General features: G+C 39.5%; 2 protein-coding genes across 4 annotated transcripts in view; one reads left to right on the forward strand and one right to left on the reverse strand.

The window, feature by feature from the left end:
• Ift80 (intraflagellar transport 80) overlaps positions 1–8,088 on the reverse strand; it is a 109,609-nt gene extending 101,521 nt beyond the window's left edge. Inside the window, exons 1-2 of one of the 3 annotated variants that reach the window (XM_037206651.1) lie at positions 7,690–8,088; positions 2,678–2,746 (exon numbers count right to left, since the gene is read on the reverse strand). The gene's annotated coding sequence lies outside the window, so the exon portion shown is untranslated. The remainder of the gene's footprint in view (positions 1–2,677; positions 2,747–7,689) is intronic. The other 2 variants (XM_028867225.2, XM_028867224.2) reach the window with 2 other exon arrangements.
• Positions 8,089–8,229: 141 nt separating this feature from the next.
• Smc4 (structural maintenance of chromosomes 4) overlaps positions 8,230–21,651 on the forward strand; it is a 35,933-nt gene continuing 22,511 nt past the window's right edge. The window contains 7 exon segments of the mRNA XM_028867220.2: positions 8,230–8,400; positions 9,359–9,496; positions 10,501–10,679; positions 11,263–11,454; positions 12,964–13,140; positions 19,994–20,158; positions 20,476–20,603. Of these exon segments, the coding sequence (XP_028723053.1) occupies positions 9,364–9,496; positions 10,501–10,679; positions 11,263–11,454; positions 12,964–13,140; positions 19,994–20,158; positions 20,476–20,603 (974 nt within the window). The 5' untranslated portion in view covers positions 8,230–8,400; positions 9,359–9,363.

Raw genomic sequence — 21,651 nt, forward strand, 5'->3', positions numbered from 1 at the left:
AAGTGCTTTGCCACCGCACTATGCCTTGGCCCTACATACTCAGTAGTGTGTGTGTGTGTGTATGTGTGTGTTGGGGGGTTATTTGGGCTTGTGTGTGTGTGTGTGTGTGTGTGTGTGTGTGTGTGTGTGTAGTGAATGATAAGATTATGACTCAATTATGTTTTATGTATTTATTTTTTTTAATCTTATAAATAATATTTTGTTGCTGGAGGGCTTCTCTCCAGGTTCCCCAAGCCCGCAGTCCACAATCCACTTATAAAATAATCACTCAGACGCTTATATCATTTATAAACTGTATGGCCGTGCAGGCTTCTTGCTAACTGCTCTTTTATCTTAAATTAACCCATTTTTATAAATCTATAGCTTGCCACGTGGCTGGTGGCTTACCGGCGTCTCTACATGCTCTTCTCCTGGCGGTGGCTGCAGTCTCTCCCCTCCTTCTTCCTGTTTCCCCAATTCTCCTCTCTCTTTGTCCCGCCTATACTTCCTGCCTGGTCACTGGCCATCAGTGTTTTATTTACATAGAGTGATATCCACAGCACTTCCCTTTCTTCTTTTTTTAAAAAGGAAGGTTTTAACTTTAACATGGTAAAATTACATATAACAAAACAATTACCGAGCAAGAATTATAGTTACAATAATAAAGAAGATGTCCTATCTATCTTATATTTGTGAGTTTAAGGTTTTATAGCTAACTTATCTTTTATCATAACTGAGGAAATTACGACTATCTAGTCTTCAACCACATCAAAGACCTGAGAAGGAACATAATGGTACCTGAGAAATGGTAGATGGATGCAAGCAACTTTCGGGAATCTTGCAAGAGTAGACCAAGACAGCTGGCAGCCTGGACAGTCACCTAATGTTTCTCAGCATTGTTGGTGCATTCAAATTGGCTACAGGCCTAGAGTATCTGACAGACCATTTTTAGAAGCAGGAATTTTAAGAGATCATCTTACCCTGTCTTGGCAGAGTACAGTAGTCGCTTTCCTTGTGTCCCGCTTGTCCAGAAAGGACAGCATTGCATTTGTACTGTCAGCCATCAAGGCAAGGGCAGTTCTTTGCCCAGTAGGCCATTTTGTGCCAAAAAGACAAACTTCCAAATGGAAATGTCTTAGAAGCCCAACATTCTCTCGGGATCAAATTGGTGCAGCCAGGAGCAATTGTGTCTCACGTCAACAGAATTCTAAGTTATTTAAATGCCATATTCTCCAGGTCTATGAAGTGTTTGAAGATTACCTATCTATCTGAAATATATCTATGTATACCTAGAAGACTTAACTAACATGGCTACAGATATGATTATCATAGATGACTAATTATTAATCTATTTTTTAATTATCCATTACAATTTTAAATGAGTTATATAAACATAATACCTCAAACAAGAATAGAAATATATATATATATATATATACAGTATAACAAAATTAACTTCAAGTTTGTATCAATGAACTAAAATTTATACCAATGTAAAACATTTTAAACATAAACTAAAATCTATACCAATGTAAAACATTTTTAAACAAGTTGTTCTTTAAAAGTAGGTTCATTAATCTACCCTTTTATCTTATCATCTCCATATCCTCCTATATATCTATATCATATCCCCTTTTCTTTTTTAGAAAGAGATCACATTTATAATCAACCTGTTTTAAATAAAAATATTGGTTTTTCTCTGTCCCACACCAATATTTTAGTGACATCTGTATACACCCCTCCTCCCAAGGTTCAGGGAACATCAAAAAAGAGGAGGCAGAAGGTTGTAAGAGCCAGAGGTTAGAGAGAACTGGGGTGAAACAGTATCCCCTGGACTTCGCAGGGCCATCGCACCAGGGGACTCAACCCATCTGTGGTTGTCTGCAGAGGACTGTCACAAGATCACACGCTCAACACTCCAGCATGGGGCCCATAGCCCTCACCCCTAGCTGATGCTACTTACAGTGACTGTCACTAGAGGACACTCAGTTCTCTTCAGGGTTGTAGTCCCTGGTAGACTGACCATGCTCTAACAGATGGCCCCACACCCATGCATATATGAGCTGCATTAATTAGTCAGTGGGTTATAAAAAGGGGGAGGGATGGAGTTGGGAGGGGGAATGTAGGGGTGGATCCATGTGGGAGTTGGAGAAGAATAGCAGGGGATACAGATGACCAAAAAAAAAAAAGAAGAAGAAAATTTTTTCTTAAGATTACCAATCTCTGTACTTGATCCTTTTTATTTATTTATGTATTGGGGCACTCTGTCTACAAGTACATCTGCCATGAGAAATGGGCATCCAACCCTACAGATGGTTTTGAGCAGCCATGTGGGTGCTCAGGATTGAACTCAGGACCTCTGGGAGAGTAGCCATGCTTAACCTACTTGACAAGCAGTTATAACGGGATGTTTATAGAATGCCCAGTACAGTACCTGACACACAGCAAGCATTTAGTAACTGTGCATTTGAAGTGAAACCCACTGTTTTGGTTACCCAGTATATACTCACTCTTTTCTTAGACAAAAGGAAATTTCCTATAGAAAACCCACTTCCCACTCTATGTGGCTTGAGTAGAGCCAGCATGAGACCCACACTTAAGCCAATTGGAGCCTTCTAGTCTGTCCACACAGACACTGTTTCACAGGTGGCCCAGGACCTCCTCTAAAATAAAAGATGGGAAGAAAAATTCAACGTACCTGGGTCTCAACTTCACAAGATTTTTGGCTATAGTAACTGTATCTATCTTATCACAGGAAGCAGAGAGCCTGGAAGTACCAAATAACACCATGAAGAGCATGAACATGCTACAACAGAATGCAAAGCAAGAAAGAAATCAAACGTGCGTGCGTGTGCGTGTGCGTGTGCGTGTGTGTGTGTGTGTGTGTGTTGCTGGCATGGAACCCATGGCCTCTGTATATAGGAAAGTGGTATAGGGCCGGCTTACATAACTTTCTAGTTATAGGAGACAATATTTTTTCTCAAGGCCACTTTGATTGGGTCATCTGTCACCTGTAATCTAAGTAGGCCTGAGACATGACTTTGTTCTTTTTAGATTCTAAAGATGGTATTTCCTCAACATAATTGTTCTGATGGTGCTAGCCTCTCTGTATTTAAAGCATAAAACCCTAATCTATTTTTCCTCTTCCATTGTTTTGTTTTGATTTTGCCTTTGTTTCTGAAACAAAGCCTCATGTAACCCAGGCTGGCCTCAAACTTGCTACATAGCCAAGAACGATCTTGACTGGCTTGTCTCTACCACTCTAGTGTTGGGATTACAGGCAAGTGACAGCAGGCTAGGCTGATCCAATTATAGGGTCCTGTTTCTCTTGTGAGCTATTCTCTGGTGCTACTGTTCCTCGATATACCTTTCCATAACACCCACGAATAGACACAATTCTACCTTTCCAGTGGATTTTCCAGAAAACAACTGTTCTACTTCCTAGCTTCTCCGAGTTTTTTTATTTTTTATTTTTAAGGAGATGAGTTCTGTGAACATTTCAGTGTGATTAATATATTACAAAGCTTTGTTAATTCCCTGTGCTAGGGATCCAGCCCAAGATGTCAATCATCTCAGACAAGCACATCACCACGAAGCCACCTCCTCCAGGGACTTTTATTATCAACGGAATGTTCATTCCTATTTCTAGTGGCAATAATTTTGCACACTTTTGTCTAACTACACATTATTCAAATAAATTTGCTATAAGCCAATAGCTAGATGATTTAAAGCTCACAATTACAAATTTTATAAAGATTTACTCCTAAACCTAATTTCAGACTTTTTGAAATCTTTTTAGAAGGTACACACAACACATATTATTGTAATTATGACAACACTCAGCCAGACTCTTAAAGAACTAAGAATGAAAATTCTTATTTCTTTCTATGGGAAAATCCTTGCTTTTCTTCCTTTTTTAGCATAGGACCATTTACATAGCTCAGATTGGCTTTAATCTTAAGATCCTCATGTCTTAGCCTGCCAGTGTTGGGATTACAGACAGGTGCTCCCATTCTGGAAAAAAAAAAAAAGCTTTTTTGGACCATCTGGTGCAGCAGATAAGGGCTGTTGGAGATCACGCCGGAAGGGAAGAAGTGGCCATATTTCCTAATATTTGGGTTATGATCAGAAATGATGATTGGTTATGGTTGTAAGCTGGTCTTTTCTAGATGGCCTTCTCTTTAGAATTAGATTGTTAATTTCGGGAGAAGTGTCAGGAGTATTGGCAACAATTAGCCAGATGGCTTTACTTCTTGTGCTCCTAATATCTTCTAAAAAAATTCCATTAATGGAAGCAGGAAATGGCTCAGTTGGCAAAGCACCAGGTATCTACCCCTAGCCTGCACAGGCACACACCTGAGCACAGCACACATACAAACACCACACACACATAAAAAAAATTACATTCAGTTTTAATGTCTTTTTGGTTTTGTTTTGTTCTGGTTTTTGCTGTAGTTTTTGTTTTGTTTTGTTTTTTTGTTTGGTTTTTGAGAGAGGGTCTCACTATGTAGCTCTGGCTGGCCTAGAACTCAGTAGATGGACCAAGACTGGCCTTGAACTCACAGAAATTCACCTTCTTTTGCCTCCTGAGTGTTAGGATTTAAGGCCTGGATGACCAGAACCACACTTTTGCTTTGTTTTTTTGAGACAGAATCTCAAAATAGTCCAGAATAGCTTTCAACTAGTTGTGTAAAATAATCTGGAGGTTATACATACTCCTGCCTTTCTACCTGAGTGCTGGCATTACAGGAATTTGCTATCCATAATGGGTTGGGTTTTTTTTGTTGTTGTTGTTTGTTTTATTTCATGTGCACTGGTGTTTTTGCCTGAACGTATGTCCATATAAGGGTCTTCGATACCCTGGAGGATACCCTGGAATTGGAGTTACAGACAGTTGTGAGCTGCTATGTGGATGCTGGGAATTGAACCTGGGTCCTCTGAAAGAGCAGCCAGTGCTCTAACCACTGAACCATCCTTATTATGTAACAATTTTAGCTGCTACAAAAATGTTTATGCCGCTAGGCATGATGATGCTTGACTCTAATCCCAGAACTAAGTAGGTGAAGTCAAGAGAATTAGAAATTCAAAGCCAGCCTTGGCTGCATAGTGAATTCAAGGCAAGCCTAAGCTATATTAGACCCTGTTTCAAAAAAAGAAAGAAAGAAAGAAAGAAAGAAAGAAAGAAAGAAAGAAAGAAAGAAAGAAAGAAAGAAAGAAAAGAAGAAAAGAAGAAAAGAAGAAAAGAAGAAAAGAAAAAGAAAGGAAGAAAAATATTTGTCTGAGAGGGTATGGTTAAGTTAAATTAAATTGAGGCTGTCATTATGTAAACTGTTTATTGAAAATCACTTCTTTCTACATTAGTTGTTAAAACTTTCCATATTGACAGGAATCATCCAAATCAGTAAACTAGGATATATGTTCTTCCTGTTACTTTGTCACTAATTCAAAGATTCACAAAGAGCAGTATTTGACTGTCTTGAGAGTTTATACTCTTAACCACCCAAAATCTATAAAAGCAATAGTCTGTCTAAAATAACTGAATTCTTTCTTTTCTATTGCCAAGGTACTCCTCACCTACCACACGAAAGACTGTTTAGTAACAATCTAACTAGAGCTATAACTGATCTCTTTGCCTGTAACATATCCCACCTCAGTACTTGTTAATAATTTTTTTTTCCTTATCCTCATTCTTCCTTTCCAGCCCCCCCACACACACTCTGTCCAGCACTGGCTCCAACTCACTATGTAGACTAGGCTAGTCTAAACTCATGGCAAGCCTCCTGCCTCATCTTCCAAGTGCTGGGATTACAGAAATAGCCACCACACCCAGTTTGTAGCTATACTTTTGACTTGCCTTTCAAGGTCCTTCATAAGCTACTCTTCCTCAAATTTGATATGTCATTATTGATACTTAGCACATACTTGAAATATGTCATCACATAGTAACATCAAATACAGGACTAAATGAACAATTACAAAAATTCTATGATAGGCATTATCTTTTGATTTTTATAAACACTCCCAGACATACTTATGAGTAAACTGCCCAATTATATAGCCAAAGAAATAATAGGAGTTGGATTGTTTTCTATTTTTTAATGTGTATATTTGAATGCATGTATGTATGTATGTGTGTGTCTAGTACTGTTGGTATCCAGAAGAGGGTGTCAGATCCCCTGGACTGGAATTACAGGCAGGTGTGAACTGCCCAGTGTGGGTTCTGGGAACCAAAACCAGGTCCTCTGCAAGGCAGCAAATTTTTCTATTGCTGAATCATCTCTCCAGCCTCCCTGATTTCAATTTATATTTTTCTACTAAATTCCGTTCTGACTAGCATATACACCTTTCAACGTGGTCTAGTCTACCCTTTTATTGTATTTATTTTACACGTCTGAGTGTCTTATCTGCATGTATGAATGTGTACTACAAGCATGCCTCTTGCCTGAGGAGGCCAAAAGAGGGCACTGAATCTCCTGGAACTGGAGTTACAGGTGGTTATAGCTGCCATGCGGGTGCTGGGAACTGAACCTGGGTCCTCTGCAAGAGCAGTAAGTGCTTTTAACCACTGAACCATTTACCCTGGCCCAGTCTACTTTTTTCATAGTAGGTATCTCTTCCACTCAGTTTTGTAGTATTTTACAACATCTGAAAATACAAAGAAGCCCCTAAAGAGAGTCCCTTTACTCTCTTGGTATACCTATCAGTCCTTCACACACACCCCAAAAAAACTCATTGAGCTTTATGGTGACATTTGTCTTATGAGGACAATTTATTTTCAACTACAAATACGAAGGTACATTATAATATTAAGCGAATGCTTATTCAAACCACACCAATCTCCAACCAGATTTTTACACTTGGGGGTGTCCTCTGCTCCAGTACTTCCTGGGAATAACTGAAACTAAGTGTTATTTATCTAAGAGCCATAATACATTTCAGAGCAACAATGTAAATTCATTCATAAAACAGGTTTATTGCTGCTCTAATATGCCAGACCCTAAATAGGTAAAGAGAAAATGAGAGGCTAGCAGTTAAGAATTGCTGTATACATACTAAAGGCAGTCAAACCAATCAGTCGTTTTTTAACATTTCGGAGAGTGGCTGATTCAGACCGTTTTTCAAAATCAAAGGAAAACTAACCCTCCAGGAAAACAAAGCACAAACACACAAAACTTTGTATACAATTTTCGGAGAGTTAGAAACTCAGTCCCAACCACCATCATCCTCAAACTCAGGTTAAAAGTCTATTAACAAAACTGCATTCTCCAGGAATTGGAATTGTCACATCTGTTTAATAATCCTGGTTATACCTTCCGCAGTGCAATGCACACATATGCTACTTAAGAACTAATCCCACCATAATGGTAACTAGTTAACACCAGCAAATCGTTTCTCCGTTAGGAGCCCTGTTGCCCAAATAATTATTTTAAACCCCAAACCTTTCGTTAGTGACACTAACACAAAATAGTTCGAAAATCATTGCTATTCATATGTGGACTACAAAATTACTCACTAATCCCAGGCTCCTCGCTTTACCGGTAAACTCCACATCCCAAAATCTACACCCAAAGAGAGCCTTGCGGGCTGGAAGATGGAAAATAATTGATCCTCCGCCAAGCCCATGCCTTCAAAGCATGGGAAGGCGGGTTCCAGTGACCGCCACGGCTTCCAAGCCCTTTCTCCAAAGGATCTGGAGGTGAACAAATTTACCTCAAGTTCCCGGAGAGCGGTGGTGATTGCTCTCAGAGCTATACGGCCACAGTTACCAAGAAGCCTCCCGACCTTCCCGTCACCATAGTGATTTCTAAGCGCTAAAAGCGGTCTCCCTTTCCCTGTTCCCGCGATACTTTGCCAGATGCCAGTCACTCGAGCGGGCCCTAGACCCCGCCCCTAAATGAGCCCGCCCTCTCACTGAAGGGTGTCATTGGACGACGGGGCCCCGCCTACAGCTGTGGGCGGGGCCCTGCTGGGTATTATTTTTTTCCTCTTTATCAGAAGTCCCCAGTAAATCCCCCGGTTTTCCAAATGCTGTCGTCCCAACCATGCAAAAGGCCGTCGTTTCCATAGCTTTGTGTCTGTAAAAGCCATAGGAAAGGCGTTCACCCCTCCCCCTCCCCGCTTGCTCTCCCTCCTCACTCGAAACTTCCCCCCCTGGCGCCACGGCCCCGGGCACACAGCCCGCGCATGCGCCCGAACGGCCCGGAGAAGATGGCGGTGGGGATCGCCGCACTTTTTTTCAAATCCGCGGGTCCCAGAAGCCATTGCGCGCATTTGTAACGAATTTCCGTTCGAGTTTGGATTTTAGGCGCCATTTTCGAGTGAAGGACCCGGAGCGGAGACGCCGGTCGGAGCGAGGCCGGGGTGGGGGGGACGGCCGTCGCCCGGTTGGCAGCCCTTGCGCGGAGCGGGACCTGCCGACAGGTAAAGTGACTTCTCTCCTGGGTGCGGTGGTCGGCCACACTTTTCCTGCCTGCCCCGCCGGTGTCGGGAGCCGAGGCCTGGAGAGCCGGAGCGGCGGAGGCGGCTCGGGGAGCTCCGCCGCCTGTCACCCCTCCCCCTCGGCCGCCGGGCGGCGGCGGCGCCTCTTCCTGGGGGAGGCTGCGAGCCTGTCGGGGCCGGGGCGGCGTCGTCCCGGGGCCCCCAGGCCTGCCCGTCACGTCCTCCAAGGGCCCCGCAGCCCCGGCTCAACCTTGTTCTGGGGACTTGGCATGGTTTCCCGCTGTCGGCCGGGACTCCGCCCCGGGCCCGGAGGGATGGACCGGACCCCCTGCTCGTCCGGAAAGGCACCCATCCGGAGCAGGCGCTGCCAGCGTCCCGAGTAACAGTGTGTGGCGGGCGACCCCGGCTTCGGCCAGCCGTTCCGCCGGGGCCAGGAGGAGAAGAGACTTCGACTCCCTACCCCCCCCCCTTCCCCGGTCCGGGCCGTCCCGGCGTCAGGACCTACATGGCGGGGAGAGGAGAGCGGGTCCGCCGGGCGGGCGCTGCTGCTGCTGCTCTAGAGAGTAGCCACGCAGACCCGGGGCTGGACGGACGCCTCTCGGTCCCCCCGAGCGCCAGCCTCCGCCGCCCCGACGGCGTGGGACTGTCAGCAGACGTCCTCCCGCTTTGAGCGGTGGCCCCGCGGGGAGCGGGGGGCCGGAGCGAGCGGTCCCGGGCGCCTTCGCGGGCGCAGCTAGGTCTTCCCGTGACCTGGGTCGTAGGGAAACCCGTCCCGCCCGGTGGCTGGCTCCCGCGGTGTTCGTGGTAGCCGCTTTGCGGAGGCCCCCCGCTACCTGCTAGCGAAGTTGGGGGGACGCGGTGGCGGGTGGGTCCTGGGCGGAGCCCGTCCTGCGGCGGCGAGCGGCGGGCCGGTCTGACTCCCGGCTCTCTCCTGCCGCAGCCACCATGCGGCGTAAGGGCACCAAGCCCTCCTCGGTCTGCCACCAGGAGGAAGGGCCGCCGCCCTCCCCAGACGGCGCCCACAGCAATGGGGACCCCGAGCAGCCGGACGGCGGAGCGGACAGCGCTGCAGCTGCAGGTGAGTGACCCACCGGCCGGGACCTGGGTGTGCGTCGGAGGCCTGTGGAGAGCCGCGGGGGTGGCCGGGGGGCAGGCGACAGGTTGACGTCGGAGGGTCGGGGTTGTCAGAAGTGCAGCTACGGAAAGCCACTCTTGCGGTTTTCAGAGGAATTCCATGCAGTTTGGCGGTAACGGTTCTGGAAGGGATGAGGGTGAGCGGGAGACGTGAGTTGTGGATTTCTGTGATGTTTTGGAGTAGCGCTGACGTCTTTATCGTTTTTTTCGGCTGAAAGCGGCATGGTCAGCCCAGAGTTAGGAGCGCCTCTCCGCCCCTAATCTGGACTGAATGTGATGCAGAGTTGCTTCTCTCCAACCTCACCCTTGGATTGCCTTTTTTGGTGCAATATCAATTTTTACTTTTTAAAGTGTCTTTTTTTTGGGGGGCGCACATACGTGGAGGGCATGGACTTGAGTTATAGACAGTCGTGAGCCGCCCATTGTGGGTGCTAGGAACCTAACGCGAGTCCCCTGCAAGAGAAAAAACAGCTGGGCCCCTTAGATTGCCTTTAAAGAGAAAATATAATTTGAGCGTATAGCATTCCGAGTGTAGGAATTAAGAGCTACTGTGACTGTGTTACTGAAGCTTATGAGTTTCTTAAGTGCTGAGCCATGTAGAGTTGCATTTTCTATCGTTTGGATTGCATCGCCTGTTTACCATAAAAAGCAGGAATCATTTGTTGCGATATTCGCAGGTTTGCTTTGTGGTGTGGTGTTTTGACTTCTCTAAGAAAAACCGTGAATTTTATGACTAGTGGTATTTCTTTCACGAATTTTATTTTCCATGAAACTTAAGCTGAAAGATTATCCATCACCAAAAGTTCAGGATATATTTGTGTGGAAAATAGATTCCTGGGTTTCGTAAGTAACGTCCCTCCATTCCGTCCTTTAAATGCTAGCAGGCAGTAGGCCTCCAGCTAATAGACTAATGTAGGCTTTCCCCTTTCTGCCTTTCCGTTAACCTAGAGACTCCAGGTGAGGAACTTGATAACAGGAGTTTAGAAGAGATTTTGAATAGCATTCCTCCACCCCCGCCTCCAGCAATGGCCAGTGAAGCTGGAGCTCCTCGGCTAATGATCACTCATATTGTAAACCAAAACTTCAAGTCCTATGCTGGAGAGAAAATTCTGGGTCCTTTCCATAAGGTATTTGCCCATTTAAAAAACTTGTAATACGTCTTTATTGCAAGATATTTCAGTTTTCTAAGTATCCTGACTCTTTACCACCCACACCCACACCCTAATAGACATACAATATGTTGCCTATAATTTCCACAGCAAGAATTAGTTTTTCTTTATCTGCTATCTTTGGTATCTCTTTAGCAATAACGTTTTCATGTCGAATAGAATCTGTTTTTATTAGAAAGGAATGTTTTCCCCGTTGGCCGTTGTAATGATTTGTAAAATGTCAGGATTAGAATTTGAATATGGTTTTATTTAAGATGTTAAAGCTTGTGCTGGAGCAGATCATGATGTAAGAAAACTCAAAGTGGGTTTTTGGGGTGCATGCTTTTCCCTCAGCTCACTAGCCCACTCTCATTCTTGGAGTGCTTTCTTTTTCTTAATAAACTGCTTTTATTTCTAAAGAGAAAATTATGTATTTTCTAATAACCAGAACTTTTGAATGCCTTTAGTTTTTTAACTATAAATTAAGATATCTAGTAGTTTAAAATTAGTAGTATTAGTGTGACTGTTTAAATTTAATTTTTTAAAATTTATTTTTATGCAGCGCTTTTCCTGTATTATTGGTCCAAATGGCAGTGGAAAATCCAATGTTATTGATTCTATGCTTTTTGTGTTTGGCTATCGAGCACAAAAAATAAGGTCTAAAAAGCTGTCAGTATTGATACATAATTCTGATGAACATAAGGATATTCAGAGTTGTACTGTAGAAGTTCATTTTCAAAAGATAATTGATAAGGTAAGAAATTATTTTCTACTTGCAACTTCAAGCAAGAAATAGAAATAGCATGCCACATTTTGTTATTGTTGACCTGAATTGTTTCTTTACATTTTGTGTATAATTAAAGCAAAAGAAATATTGATTACGTCTGTGACCATATTTACTTCAACTTTTTTGGAAGAAGATAGTGATTTTTGGGAACTCTGAGTGCTACATAAACATTCATTAACTATAAATACAGGCTTCATTTTTAAAGTTACTTTTTTATTGCTTTAGAATAAACATTCTAATTTTTAAAATGTAATAATTTACTGATTTTTGCCACCCCCATTATTTCAGTGTACATTAAATTTGTTACTAGTAGCTCTGTGTGTGTGTGTGTGTGAGATATGAAAGAAATTTCTAAAGCTTGAACTACCTTGATGCTTTTTTTGAAATGGTAGGGGACAGGTAGTGTTTCTGTTTTCTGGAAATTTATAAATAATGACCAGGTTATTTACATGGTTCTGTGGGTGTTTTTTCTCATCTATTTACTTACTAGCATAGCATTAATGATTCAAAAAGCAACTGAAAAGAACCTAAAAAATAAATGCACAGAATGAAGTGGTTAGATAATTTAGGTGCTGGAGGATTGTTCTTGTTTTAAACATAAAGAAATTTAATTACACAAAAGCATCTCTTAATTTTGCTTATTCATTCATTCTGTTGTACTTTTAAGTTAGAGAATAGATTGCCAATAAATCAGATATTATTCCAATGCTTGTTAAGTTTGAGTTATCTAAAATTGACAGAGCCTTTAAGAATAAAATAAACTTTATTGCTAAAATAGAGTTATGATTGATTTCTTTTACCAGGTATATAATTGTGAGTTTTTTACAGTTTGCTTTACTTTCAATTAATGATGATAGGGATGCTGTTCAGGAAGGTACAGGGTGGTATCTTGTGTCCTGCACACACACACACACACACACACACACACACACACACACACACACACACACACACACACACACCGACTGACAAGACCACCACCAAAAAGTATTTCCCCTTAATATGTTCCTTAGATCATCTCTTTTATAGCTTTTTAACCAGTCAACAAGGTTATTAGCTTGAGTGTGGTGGGGTTGTTTTACATACAGTGGAATTCTTGTCCACCTTCTTTGACTCTTATTCAAATATATTTTTCGGCTTGTTTGGAGGTCAAGTTTTATTTGCTTCATTTGGCTTTTTGGTTTTGGAGATCTTTGAGAAAGAAACAGAACAACTTGGAGAAGTAGCTAGCCCTTCCTAAAGCAATATTTTTTTATTCACTTTAGAACAGTTGTCAGTTTATGTGCATATTTACTTCAAGGGAGATAAGGGCTAAAATTCTTTATACATGTATGACTGAATTTGTCAAAAAATACAAGAAAAAATTTTAAGAAATATTTAATCCATTGAATTAGTTTCACTATAAAATAGTAGAATCTGAATCGGAGCTATGACTTAATACCAACTGTTTTCTGGTTTTGTTTTTCCTAAAAACAGGAAGGGGATGACTATGAAGTCATTCCTAACAGTAACTTCTGTGTATCTAGAACAGCCTACAGAGATAACACTTCTGTTTATCATATAAGTGGGAAAAAGAGAACATTTAAAGATGTTGGAAATCTTCTTAGAAGCCATGGAATTGACTTGGACCATAATCGATTTTTAATCTTGCAGGTAAGCTTATAAACACTTCCAAGGTTCTTGGTTTTAGTTTTTGTTTTGTATAAAGCTTGAAAGAGTATTCTGTTTGATGAATCCTGTATTGGAACCTTAAAGTACTGTAGCAGCACATCATGGTTTACATACTAAATCAAGATGCGAATCATTATTTGCTGCTCTAGAAATTTAAGGAAATTCATTCAAAATTATGTGGTTATCATCGCATGTTCATTTTATATTTGGATATCTGACATACTTGTTCCGCTCTAGCAGCACGTAAATATTGGCGTAGTGAAATAAATATTAAACACCAATATTATTGTGCTGCTTTAGTGTGACAGGCATACAGCAACTATTATTTCTATTTGTATTCCCCTATGAAATAACATTTTAAATGAAATCTTTTAATTGTCTGCCCTTTTTGTTTATTTTCATTTTTCTCTAACATAAAAACTATATACTTGATATTTAACAAATTTCTCTGAAAACCTGATATATTTATTTTTAACATCTATAGTAATATTAAAGGTTTACTCAAGGTGGGTCTTGTTTTGTTTACAGTGGCCTAATTCTTAAACCAGTAATATTAGTATCAGCTCTTAGAGAAGTCTTTTTTAAAAGGAAGTATAAAAACTAAGTAAGTGCCTGGTGTTAATTTGATTTTTATTAGACCCTGCATTTTGTTGGGGGGGGTTGTTTGTTCGTCTTTTTCTTTTGGGGTGTGTGTGTGCACGCGCATGTGCGTGTACATGTGTGTGCACGTATGTGCGTGCATATCTTGCTAGTATAAATAACTTGATGTAAGGAAAATTTTGTCATTTAAGATAGGGGAGTGGTTGGTTGGTGGGTTTTTTTTATTTTTTTGGTTGGGGCTTAGGGGTTTTTTGTTGTTTTTTGGGTTTTGTTTTGTTTTTTTTTTTTGTTTGTTTGTTTTTTGGTAAAATAGGCTTTGTTAGGTATTGTGAAATTCCTGTTTTGATTTAAAGACATCTTATTTTTTTGTCCTATCCCAAGCTACTAAGGGCATAAATCAGATTGAAAAAGATAGACATTGCTTGTTATGTAAAGACAGCTGCTGATAGGCTCTAGTGTGGCCTACTAATTTTCAGCTAAGTTAGGAGTTTTGATTGGATATCAAATGTTTTGTTGTGGTAACTAAGTGTTCCGATTAACAACATAATTTTTCAAACATTTTAGAGTATATTCTTAAGGGTTTTATTATTTAAGCATGCATTGTATAGAAGACAAAATTTTCTGGAATAACTTTTAGTACCTCTTAACTATCAGAATATTTCAATGAACTGCTATTACTTAAAAATAAATATTGAAAGAAATCAGTTGCACATATGCATGTAACTAAGATTTGAATTTATATAGATATGATCTTAAGCCATTGTGGGTATTTTTTGCTTTCCTTTTTGAAATGAATTGTACTGTCTTGTGGATTTCCATATTCAGGAATTTGGCTTGATTAACTATGGATAAAAAGTTGTATTCCTTTACTAAATTTAATGGTGGTAACATTTTTGCAGGAAATTTTAATTGATCTTTTGTTTATTCTTTGCTATTTGCTTATTTTCTCCTGAGATGATCAGTTTTATGTCAGTGCAAAATAGACTATATTTCAGGTCTTGTAAAGTTTTTTATGAAGCTTATTTATACATAATTTGGTAATGAAAAAAAGTGATAAAGCAATTTCCCAAAGAAATAAATTATGAAGTGTCAAGTTTATATTAAAACATATTCTTCTGAAGTACTCAAAATGCTTATTTGTTCCATTATCTGAATCCTTTTCTGTGCTCTTAAATTTCTACATTCTTACTAAAGAATACTAAGTTAAACAATCCAAATTAACAGATTCAGTTTTATTTAATTGAACTTAGATCAGAACTTCAGCAACTCACCTTTTAGGAAGAAAAAATGGAAATTGGACTAGGTAGAATTCATAGAATCCTATTAAATTTGAAGGAAAGAGGAAGTAGTTTGTGTTTCTTAGCTCTTTATCAAAATCTTTGACTCTTACACTAATAAGAGATTTTAAAGCATGTGAAGGTAAGATTATAGCTTCTATTTCATTTTTCTAATCACTAACATTTGTCTTAAAAATGACCCATAGTTAGAATGGCTAGAAGATTGAAGATCATATAATATTAGCATCCAAGACATAAGTATACAGACTGGGCAGTGATAATGATTACATCACATGTAATACAAATTTAGAGAAAGCAAGATTTTTAAGATTAAAATGCACTAAATTTTAGAAATTTTTTAAACTTTTATAGTGCTTATGGAGTTGTGTTTTTTAAGTAAGCGTTTTTAGTATACGAATCCATTTAAAATTTCAATAACCATTCAAATGTGTTTCTAATGAGGCACTGCTAAGATGAATGTGAAGATGGTTAAAGCCCATTTTTTTTTTATTCTTGAGGACAGATGTACTGGGCATGTATACTTCAAAAATAGTCGCTTACAGTTGATTGGCCATTGGTTTGCATAGTTTTATCAAGACTATTGGTCCCAATGAGAAAGGTCTGTGTTATTTCATAGGTGACTGTGACTTCATTGGATTTTATTGGTTTGCTCCATTAGTTTAATGCTTTTGCTCTATTCAGGTTAGAGAAATGAAAATCCTATACTTCTGTTACCTTTCAAACTTACATTAATAAATTGGTATCTTAGGAGTGGTTTTGTAAATTCCTTAAAATAGAAATTGGATTGTCAACATTTCAGTATGTTTTTTTGTCTTCATATTACAAAATAAAACAACATTTTTGTTACTGTTTTCTACTCTGGAGAATGGATTAATCTAGATCTAAGTTGTTATCCATGTTTTTTAATATACTCTTACAGTTGGCATGGCATATAAATTATTTGTTGTAGTCTCTTAATCTGTAGAAATAAGGAAAAAAATCTAAAAAGCAAATCTATGACTTAAGTTTCAAAAGAAACTTTTGACTAACTAGTAATTATTTCCATTTTCTAAAGGTGTCTGATCCAGTGTCTCAACTATGAAAAAAAAGCTTAGGAAGCTGCTCCTAAGCACCCAGAATAGACATAAAAACTAGCCATAAAGCATTCTGTTTTTTACTTGTATACTTCGGACGGATACTAACCTTGATAATTTGGTTGGGTAAATTGTAGTTGAGGAAGATAGAAGATAATGTATAGTGCAGCAAAAAGCATGGAAAATGAAAATTATTTAGGCAACATAAAAATTTAAAAGCCCCAGGGATTTGACAATTCTATGTGGTACTGATTGTCTAGCACACATGAGGCTCTTGGTTTGGTATCTAATAATGTATATAAATGTTTTGCCTGCATGTATGCATGTGTACTATATATGTGCTTGGGGCCAAGATGGCCAGGAGAGGGCGTCAGATCCCCTGGAACTAGAGTTATGGATGGTTGTGAGCTGCCATGTCGGTGCTAGGAATTGAGCCTGAGTCCTGTGCAAGAGTAGTCAGTACTATTTTAACTGCTGAGCCATCTCTCCAGACCACCCACCCCCATCTGTATTCATTTTAATGAAAATAAAAGTACTTATTTCACTTCCCAAGTTCTGGGATTTCAGGTGTGTGCTACCATACCCAACTTTCTCTTAGATTTTTTAGGTCTAGGTACCTGTACATAAGATTATTAAAGAATGGTTTAACTGAATCACAATATCCTTGTTTGCTACCCAGTAAAGCCTTCATTAAGTTAGGACTTAAGCCCCTTTCTAATTTATTTTTCCTCCATCTGTTGCACGGGATCAAATGCAAGGCCTTCTGCAAGCACCCTACCACTGAGCTAATATACCCAGCCCCAGCACTCTCATACAACAGTAGAGGGAATGTGTTCAGATTTTGTTCAGAGCTGAGGGGTAGTGCTGAGGCAGGTGACTCTCTGAGTTCAAGGCCAGCCTGGTCTACACAGAGAAATCGTGTCTCAAAAAAAAAAAAAAAAACTTAGTTCAGGCACATGGCTTTATTATTCTCAGCACTCAGGAGGCAAAGGCAGACTGATCTCCTGAGTTCTAGACCTACGCGGAGAGACCCTGTCTCAAAAAAGAAAAACTGTCCAGTATGCTTTTAAGCAGTAGAAAGTAGCAATAACTGTGAGGGTGTATGAAATTTTACATACAACTTCAGGTATAATAACTTGAAGTGTCTTTTAGATATCACTGTTCTGTTACTATGTGATTTGTAACCTTGCCTTTTAAGTTCAAATTGGTGCTATAAATTTTTTCTGGAAATGGGAAAGATCTTTGGTGGTTATTGCTGTTGCAGAGAATCTGAGATTGGTTCCCAGCATCCAGTTTACAACTGCTTGTAACTCTGGCTGCAGAGGATTCAACACACCCTTCTGTACTCCTTAGAAACCTGCATTCATGTGGGCACACAGACACATAAGCACAATTAAAAATCTTTTTCTTTTTTTTTTTTAAATTATTTCAGAGCTGGGCAGTGGTGATGCATGCCTGTTATCCCAGCACTCAGGAGACAGAGGCAGGCAGATCTCTGAGTTTGGGTCCAGCCTTGTCTACAGAGCGAGTTCCAGAACAGCCAGGACTACACAGAGAAACTCTGTCTCAAAAAAACAACAACAACAAAGAAAAACAGAAAGAAGAGGGGTGGAGGGTGGGGCTCTACATTGTCATTGAAAAGCCACAGCAGGCACTGGAGAAATGACTTAACAGTTACAAGGGAACCCACCTGGCAGCTTACAGCCATCTTTTGACTCCAGACCCAGAGGATCTGACACCCTCTTCTGGCCTCTGGGGGCACTCACTACCTGTATGTGGTGCACAGACATATGCCAGCACTACAACCTACATGTAAAATAATAAAATGGTATTTAAGCCACACAGCCCTAAAAGAGATAAGTAAAGACCTTACTGGGTGTGCTCTATTCGTTCAGTCACTGGTCTTTAAGATGAATGCAATAGCAGGGTGTAGTGTCGATCTCCTTTAATCCTAGGAGGAAGAGACAGGCGCATTTCTGTTAAGTTCAGTCAGGGCTATATAGAGAGACTCTTTCTCAAAGGAAAACAAAAACAGCAATACAACGTAATACAATCTAAACATACCTTTGCATGAGACTTGATGTGAAACTATTTTGATTTATAAATGAACTTGTTTTTAACTCAACAACTTTATTACAGTGAGAGGAAATCAGCTCCACATCCTTCATCTTATTTCAGAAGGAATAAATAATAAAAATAACTGCCATGCTTTCTCTCAAGCTAGGTTACTTCCTAATAACTATGTATACCTTCTAAAAGTAGTTTGGGCAGGAAACATGTGATGCGATTCAAACATTGGCTGCTGGGAACCAATCTCAGATTTCACTGGACCCCAGGTTTTGATTATTTGAAAAATGTAGATTTAATACTTTGTGGTCATTTGACTCATATGTGGGTTCTTTTGGCATTTTTCTTTTCTTATTTTATTCATCTTAAAATAGACATTTAGATCATTCAACTTGAATTAGGTAATGTACTTTATAAATCATAGGTACTGAATATTTTATATAATGCACAGCACTATAACCAGGAAAAAATCATTCTGCCTAAAATACCAGTAGTGCAACTGTTGATAAACTTGCCTAAATAACTCTGAATAAGACTCTTTATTCAGTGACTACATTCACTGTTACAATCCAAAGCTTTGGATATACTTCAGGTTTGGGTCCTGTCTAAACTTAACAATTGTTGGTGCAGATTTGAGAACCGACAGGAAAGCACTCATAAATACCTACATAATATAGTAGGAGAATAAATAGAGGCATTTTGCTTTATAGTTTCACTCTATACTTGGTGATTATCAAAGTACTAACATTATGGTGATGTCTAAAACTATTAAAAAGTATTCCTGTCAGCCTTTAATCCCATAGCTCTTGGGAGGCAGTGACAGGCAGAGCTCTGTAAGTTGAAGGCCACCCTGAGCTGCATACAAAAAACCTGTGTTAAAAATCAACAAAGTGCAGTAGTGAGTAGATTTTAAAATGTTAAGTTAGATTCTTTTCCTTCAATACATTTTAGCCTCATTTTTAAGGTTGAGTCATTCACTTATAAAAATGGTAATCACTAAAGTATCTCAACTTATAAGTTCTTTTCCTGGCCATTTAGTTAAAATTGGATTTTTCCCCCACTTGCCTGTCTATTCTTTGCTGTTAAAATGTTTAAAGAACAAACACTACAGAATTTTCTTCACTCTCAAATTAATTGGTTACCTGGAAATCAGCCTTGGGTACTGATTATATATAGGTTCTTCTTTTTAGGTATTCAGAGATTTTAATTATAGTTCAAAGTTGATATATTGATTACAAACCGAAGTTTTCCTGTGTAGCATGTAACAATGATATTTGCTCTCTGTAGTCAGAGTGTTTAGAGGAAGGATAATTTCCTTTTCAAGTTAAGACTCTCAGTTTATAAAAATCAGAACTTGTGAGTTTTAGTCATTATGAAGTGGGTCATGTTTAACTCACACTAGGTTTATAGAGAAATTAGATAGCTACATAGAGAGGGAAACTAAGCACTCTGGCAGGGGTTTTTACACAGTTTAACTATGATGGGACTTTTTGAAAAATTGTTTTAGAATGAGAGACCTAATTAGCAAATTGTTAGAAATACTTGGTAGTGTACTTACCAAATTTTGCTTAACACAAAATATGTTTACTTAAAACCACAACATAGGGTACCTTTGTGTGGGTCTGTGAGTATGTACTGTCAGTAATTTTACAAGAATATATATGAAAGGAATTTTAGATCCCTTGCCTAAAACATCCTTAGCTGACCTGATGAATGTCATTTAGTTGGGATTACCCTATTCTTGATGAAGAGACTTAGCTGCTGTTTACAATGAGTATGAATGTGATTCTCTTAAAGGGTGAAGTCGAACAGATTGCTATGATGAAACCAAAAGGCCAGACTGAACATGATGAGGGTATGCTTGAGTATTTAGAAGATATAATTGGCTGTGGACGGCTAAATGAACCTATTAAAGTCTTATGTCGGAGAGTTGAAATATTAAATGAAAACAGAGGAGAAAAGGTAAATGAAACTTCAGTAAACATTTGTTGCCAGTGAGAATATCTTATTTGTGAATCAACTGAATTTACCGAGTTGAAGACTTAACTTTATAATTTATACAGAAATGTTTGGGGGTTTTTGTTGTTGTTTTGTTTGGTTGTTTTTTTCTTTACTGAACCCTCTATATTAGCCTTGGGATGAGATCTTTTACTTGGTGTTTATGTGTTCCACATTGATTTTATATATGAACTATGTTTTGACTTTCATTTTCGTAGTTAAACAGAGTTAAAATGTTGGATTTATATATGAACTATGTTTTGACTCTTTCATTTTCGTAGTTAAACAGAGTTAAAATGGTGGAAAAGGAAAAGGACGCCCTAGAAGGGGAGAAAAACATAGCCATTGAGTTCCTTACCCTGGAAAATGAAATCTTTAAAAAAAAGAATCATATCTGTCAATATTACATGTAAGTACTCTGGTCACCTTTATATAAATTTCTAAACATCAAAGCCTTTTTTCTAAAATATATTGTGAACACTTACAACTTTCTAAAAGTCACTGAGTACTTGTTTTTAGTGTCCTATTTTAAGAGTGGAAGGAGGTTGTACCATTTATGAGTAGTAATAGTGTGTGTGTGCATGCATGCATTGTATGCAGTATCCCCTCAATAAGGGATAATATTCAAAACCTGGAAGAAATCGCAGGTAGTACCAAACCCTTATATGTACTATTTGTTTTCGATTATGTCCTATTGAGTGCCACAACATCAGAGTTAATCTGACCTTACAGGGCGTGCTTTTTGTTGTTTAATTATTATTATTATTACTGTGCAAAGGTAGGTGAGTACTAACTCCCCCAGGTAGAAAGACAACTTACAGGGATGATTCTCTCCTTCCACTGGGAGGTTCTAGAGATCAAACTCAGGTCATCAGGTGTGTCCTACAAGCACTTTTACCTTCTGAGCCATCTCCCAAATCCATTGTGGTATGGAGTTTTGTTTGTTTTTGTTGTTGTTTTGTTGTTGTTTTTCCTGTTTGGTTGGGGGGGGCCGTGGATGCATGCACACATGTACGTGCATGTGCATACAGAAGCCAGAGCAAAATATGGAGTGTCTTTTTCTACCCCTCTCCACTTCATTCCCTTATAGGGTGTTTCCCTAAAGCAGAAGCTCACTGTTGCAGCTAGGCAAGCTACCACCAAGTTCTTAAGGACTACCTGTCCCTGCCACTGCACTGCCATGTGCCCTTCCCCTCACCCCCAGCCTGCTGATCTGATGTTAACAGCACATTAAGCATGGTGCAGGAATTCCCACTCAGGTCTTCATTCTTGATAATCAAATGTTCTTACTTAATTGAACCATCTCCTCAGCCCCTCTTTATTTTATGCCCTTTGCATTACTAAGAAATACAAGGAGAATTACTTGAACAAAAGCCTAATGATACCTTACAGTTGATCCTGATAACCATTATGACTACTAAGTGACTGTAGGGTTGATATGCACATGTTGGTATACT

Source organism: Peromyscus leucopus, chromosome 6 (assembly GCF_004664715.2).
Source record: "Peromyscus leucopus breed LL Stock chromosome 6, UCI_PerLeu_2.1, whole genome shotgun sequence".
NCBI classification, from domain to species: domain Eukaryota; kingdom Metazoa; phylum Chordata; class Mammalia; order Rodentia; family Cricetidae; genus Peromyscus; species Peromyscus leucopus.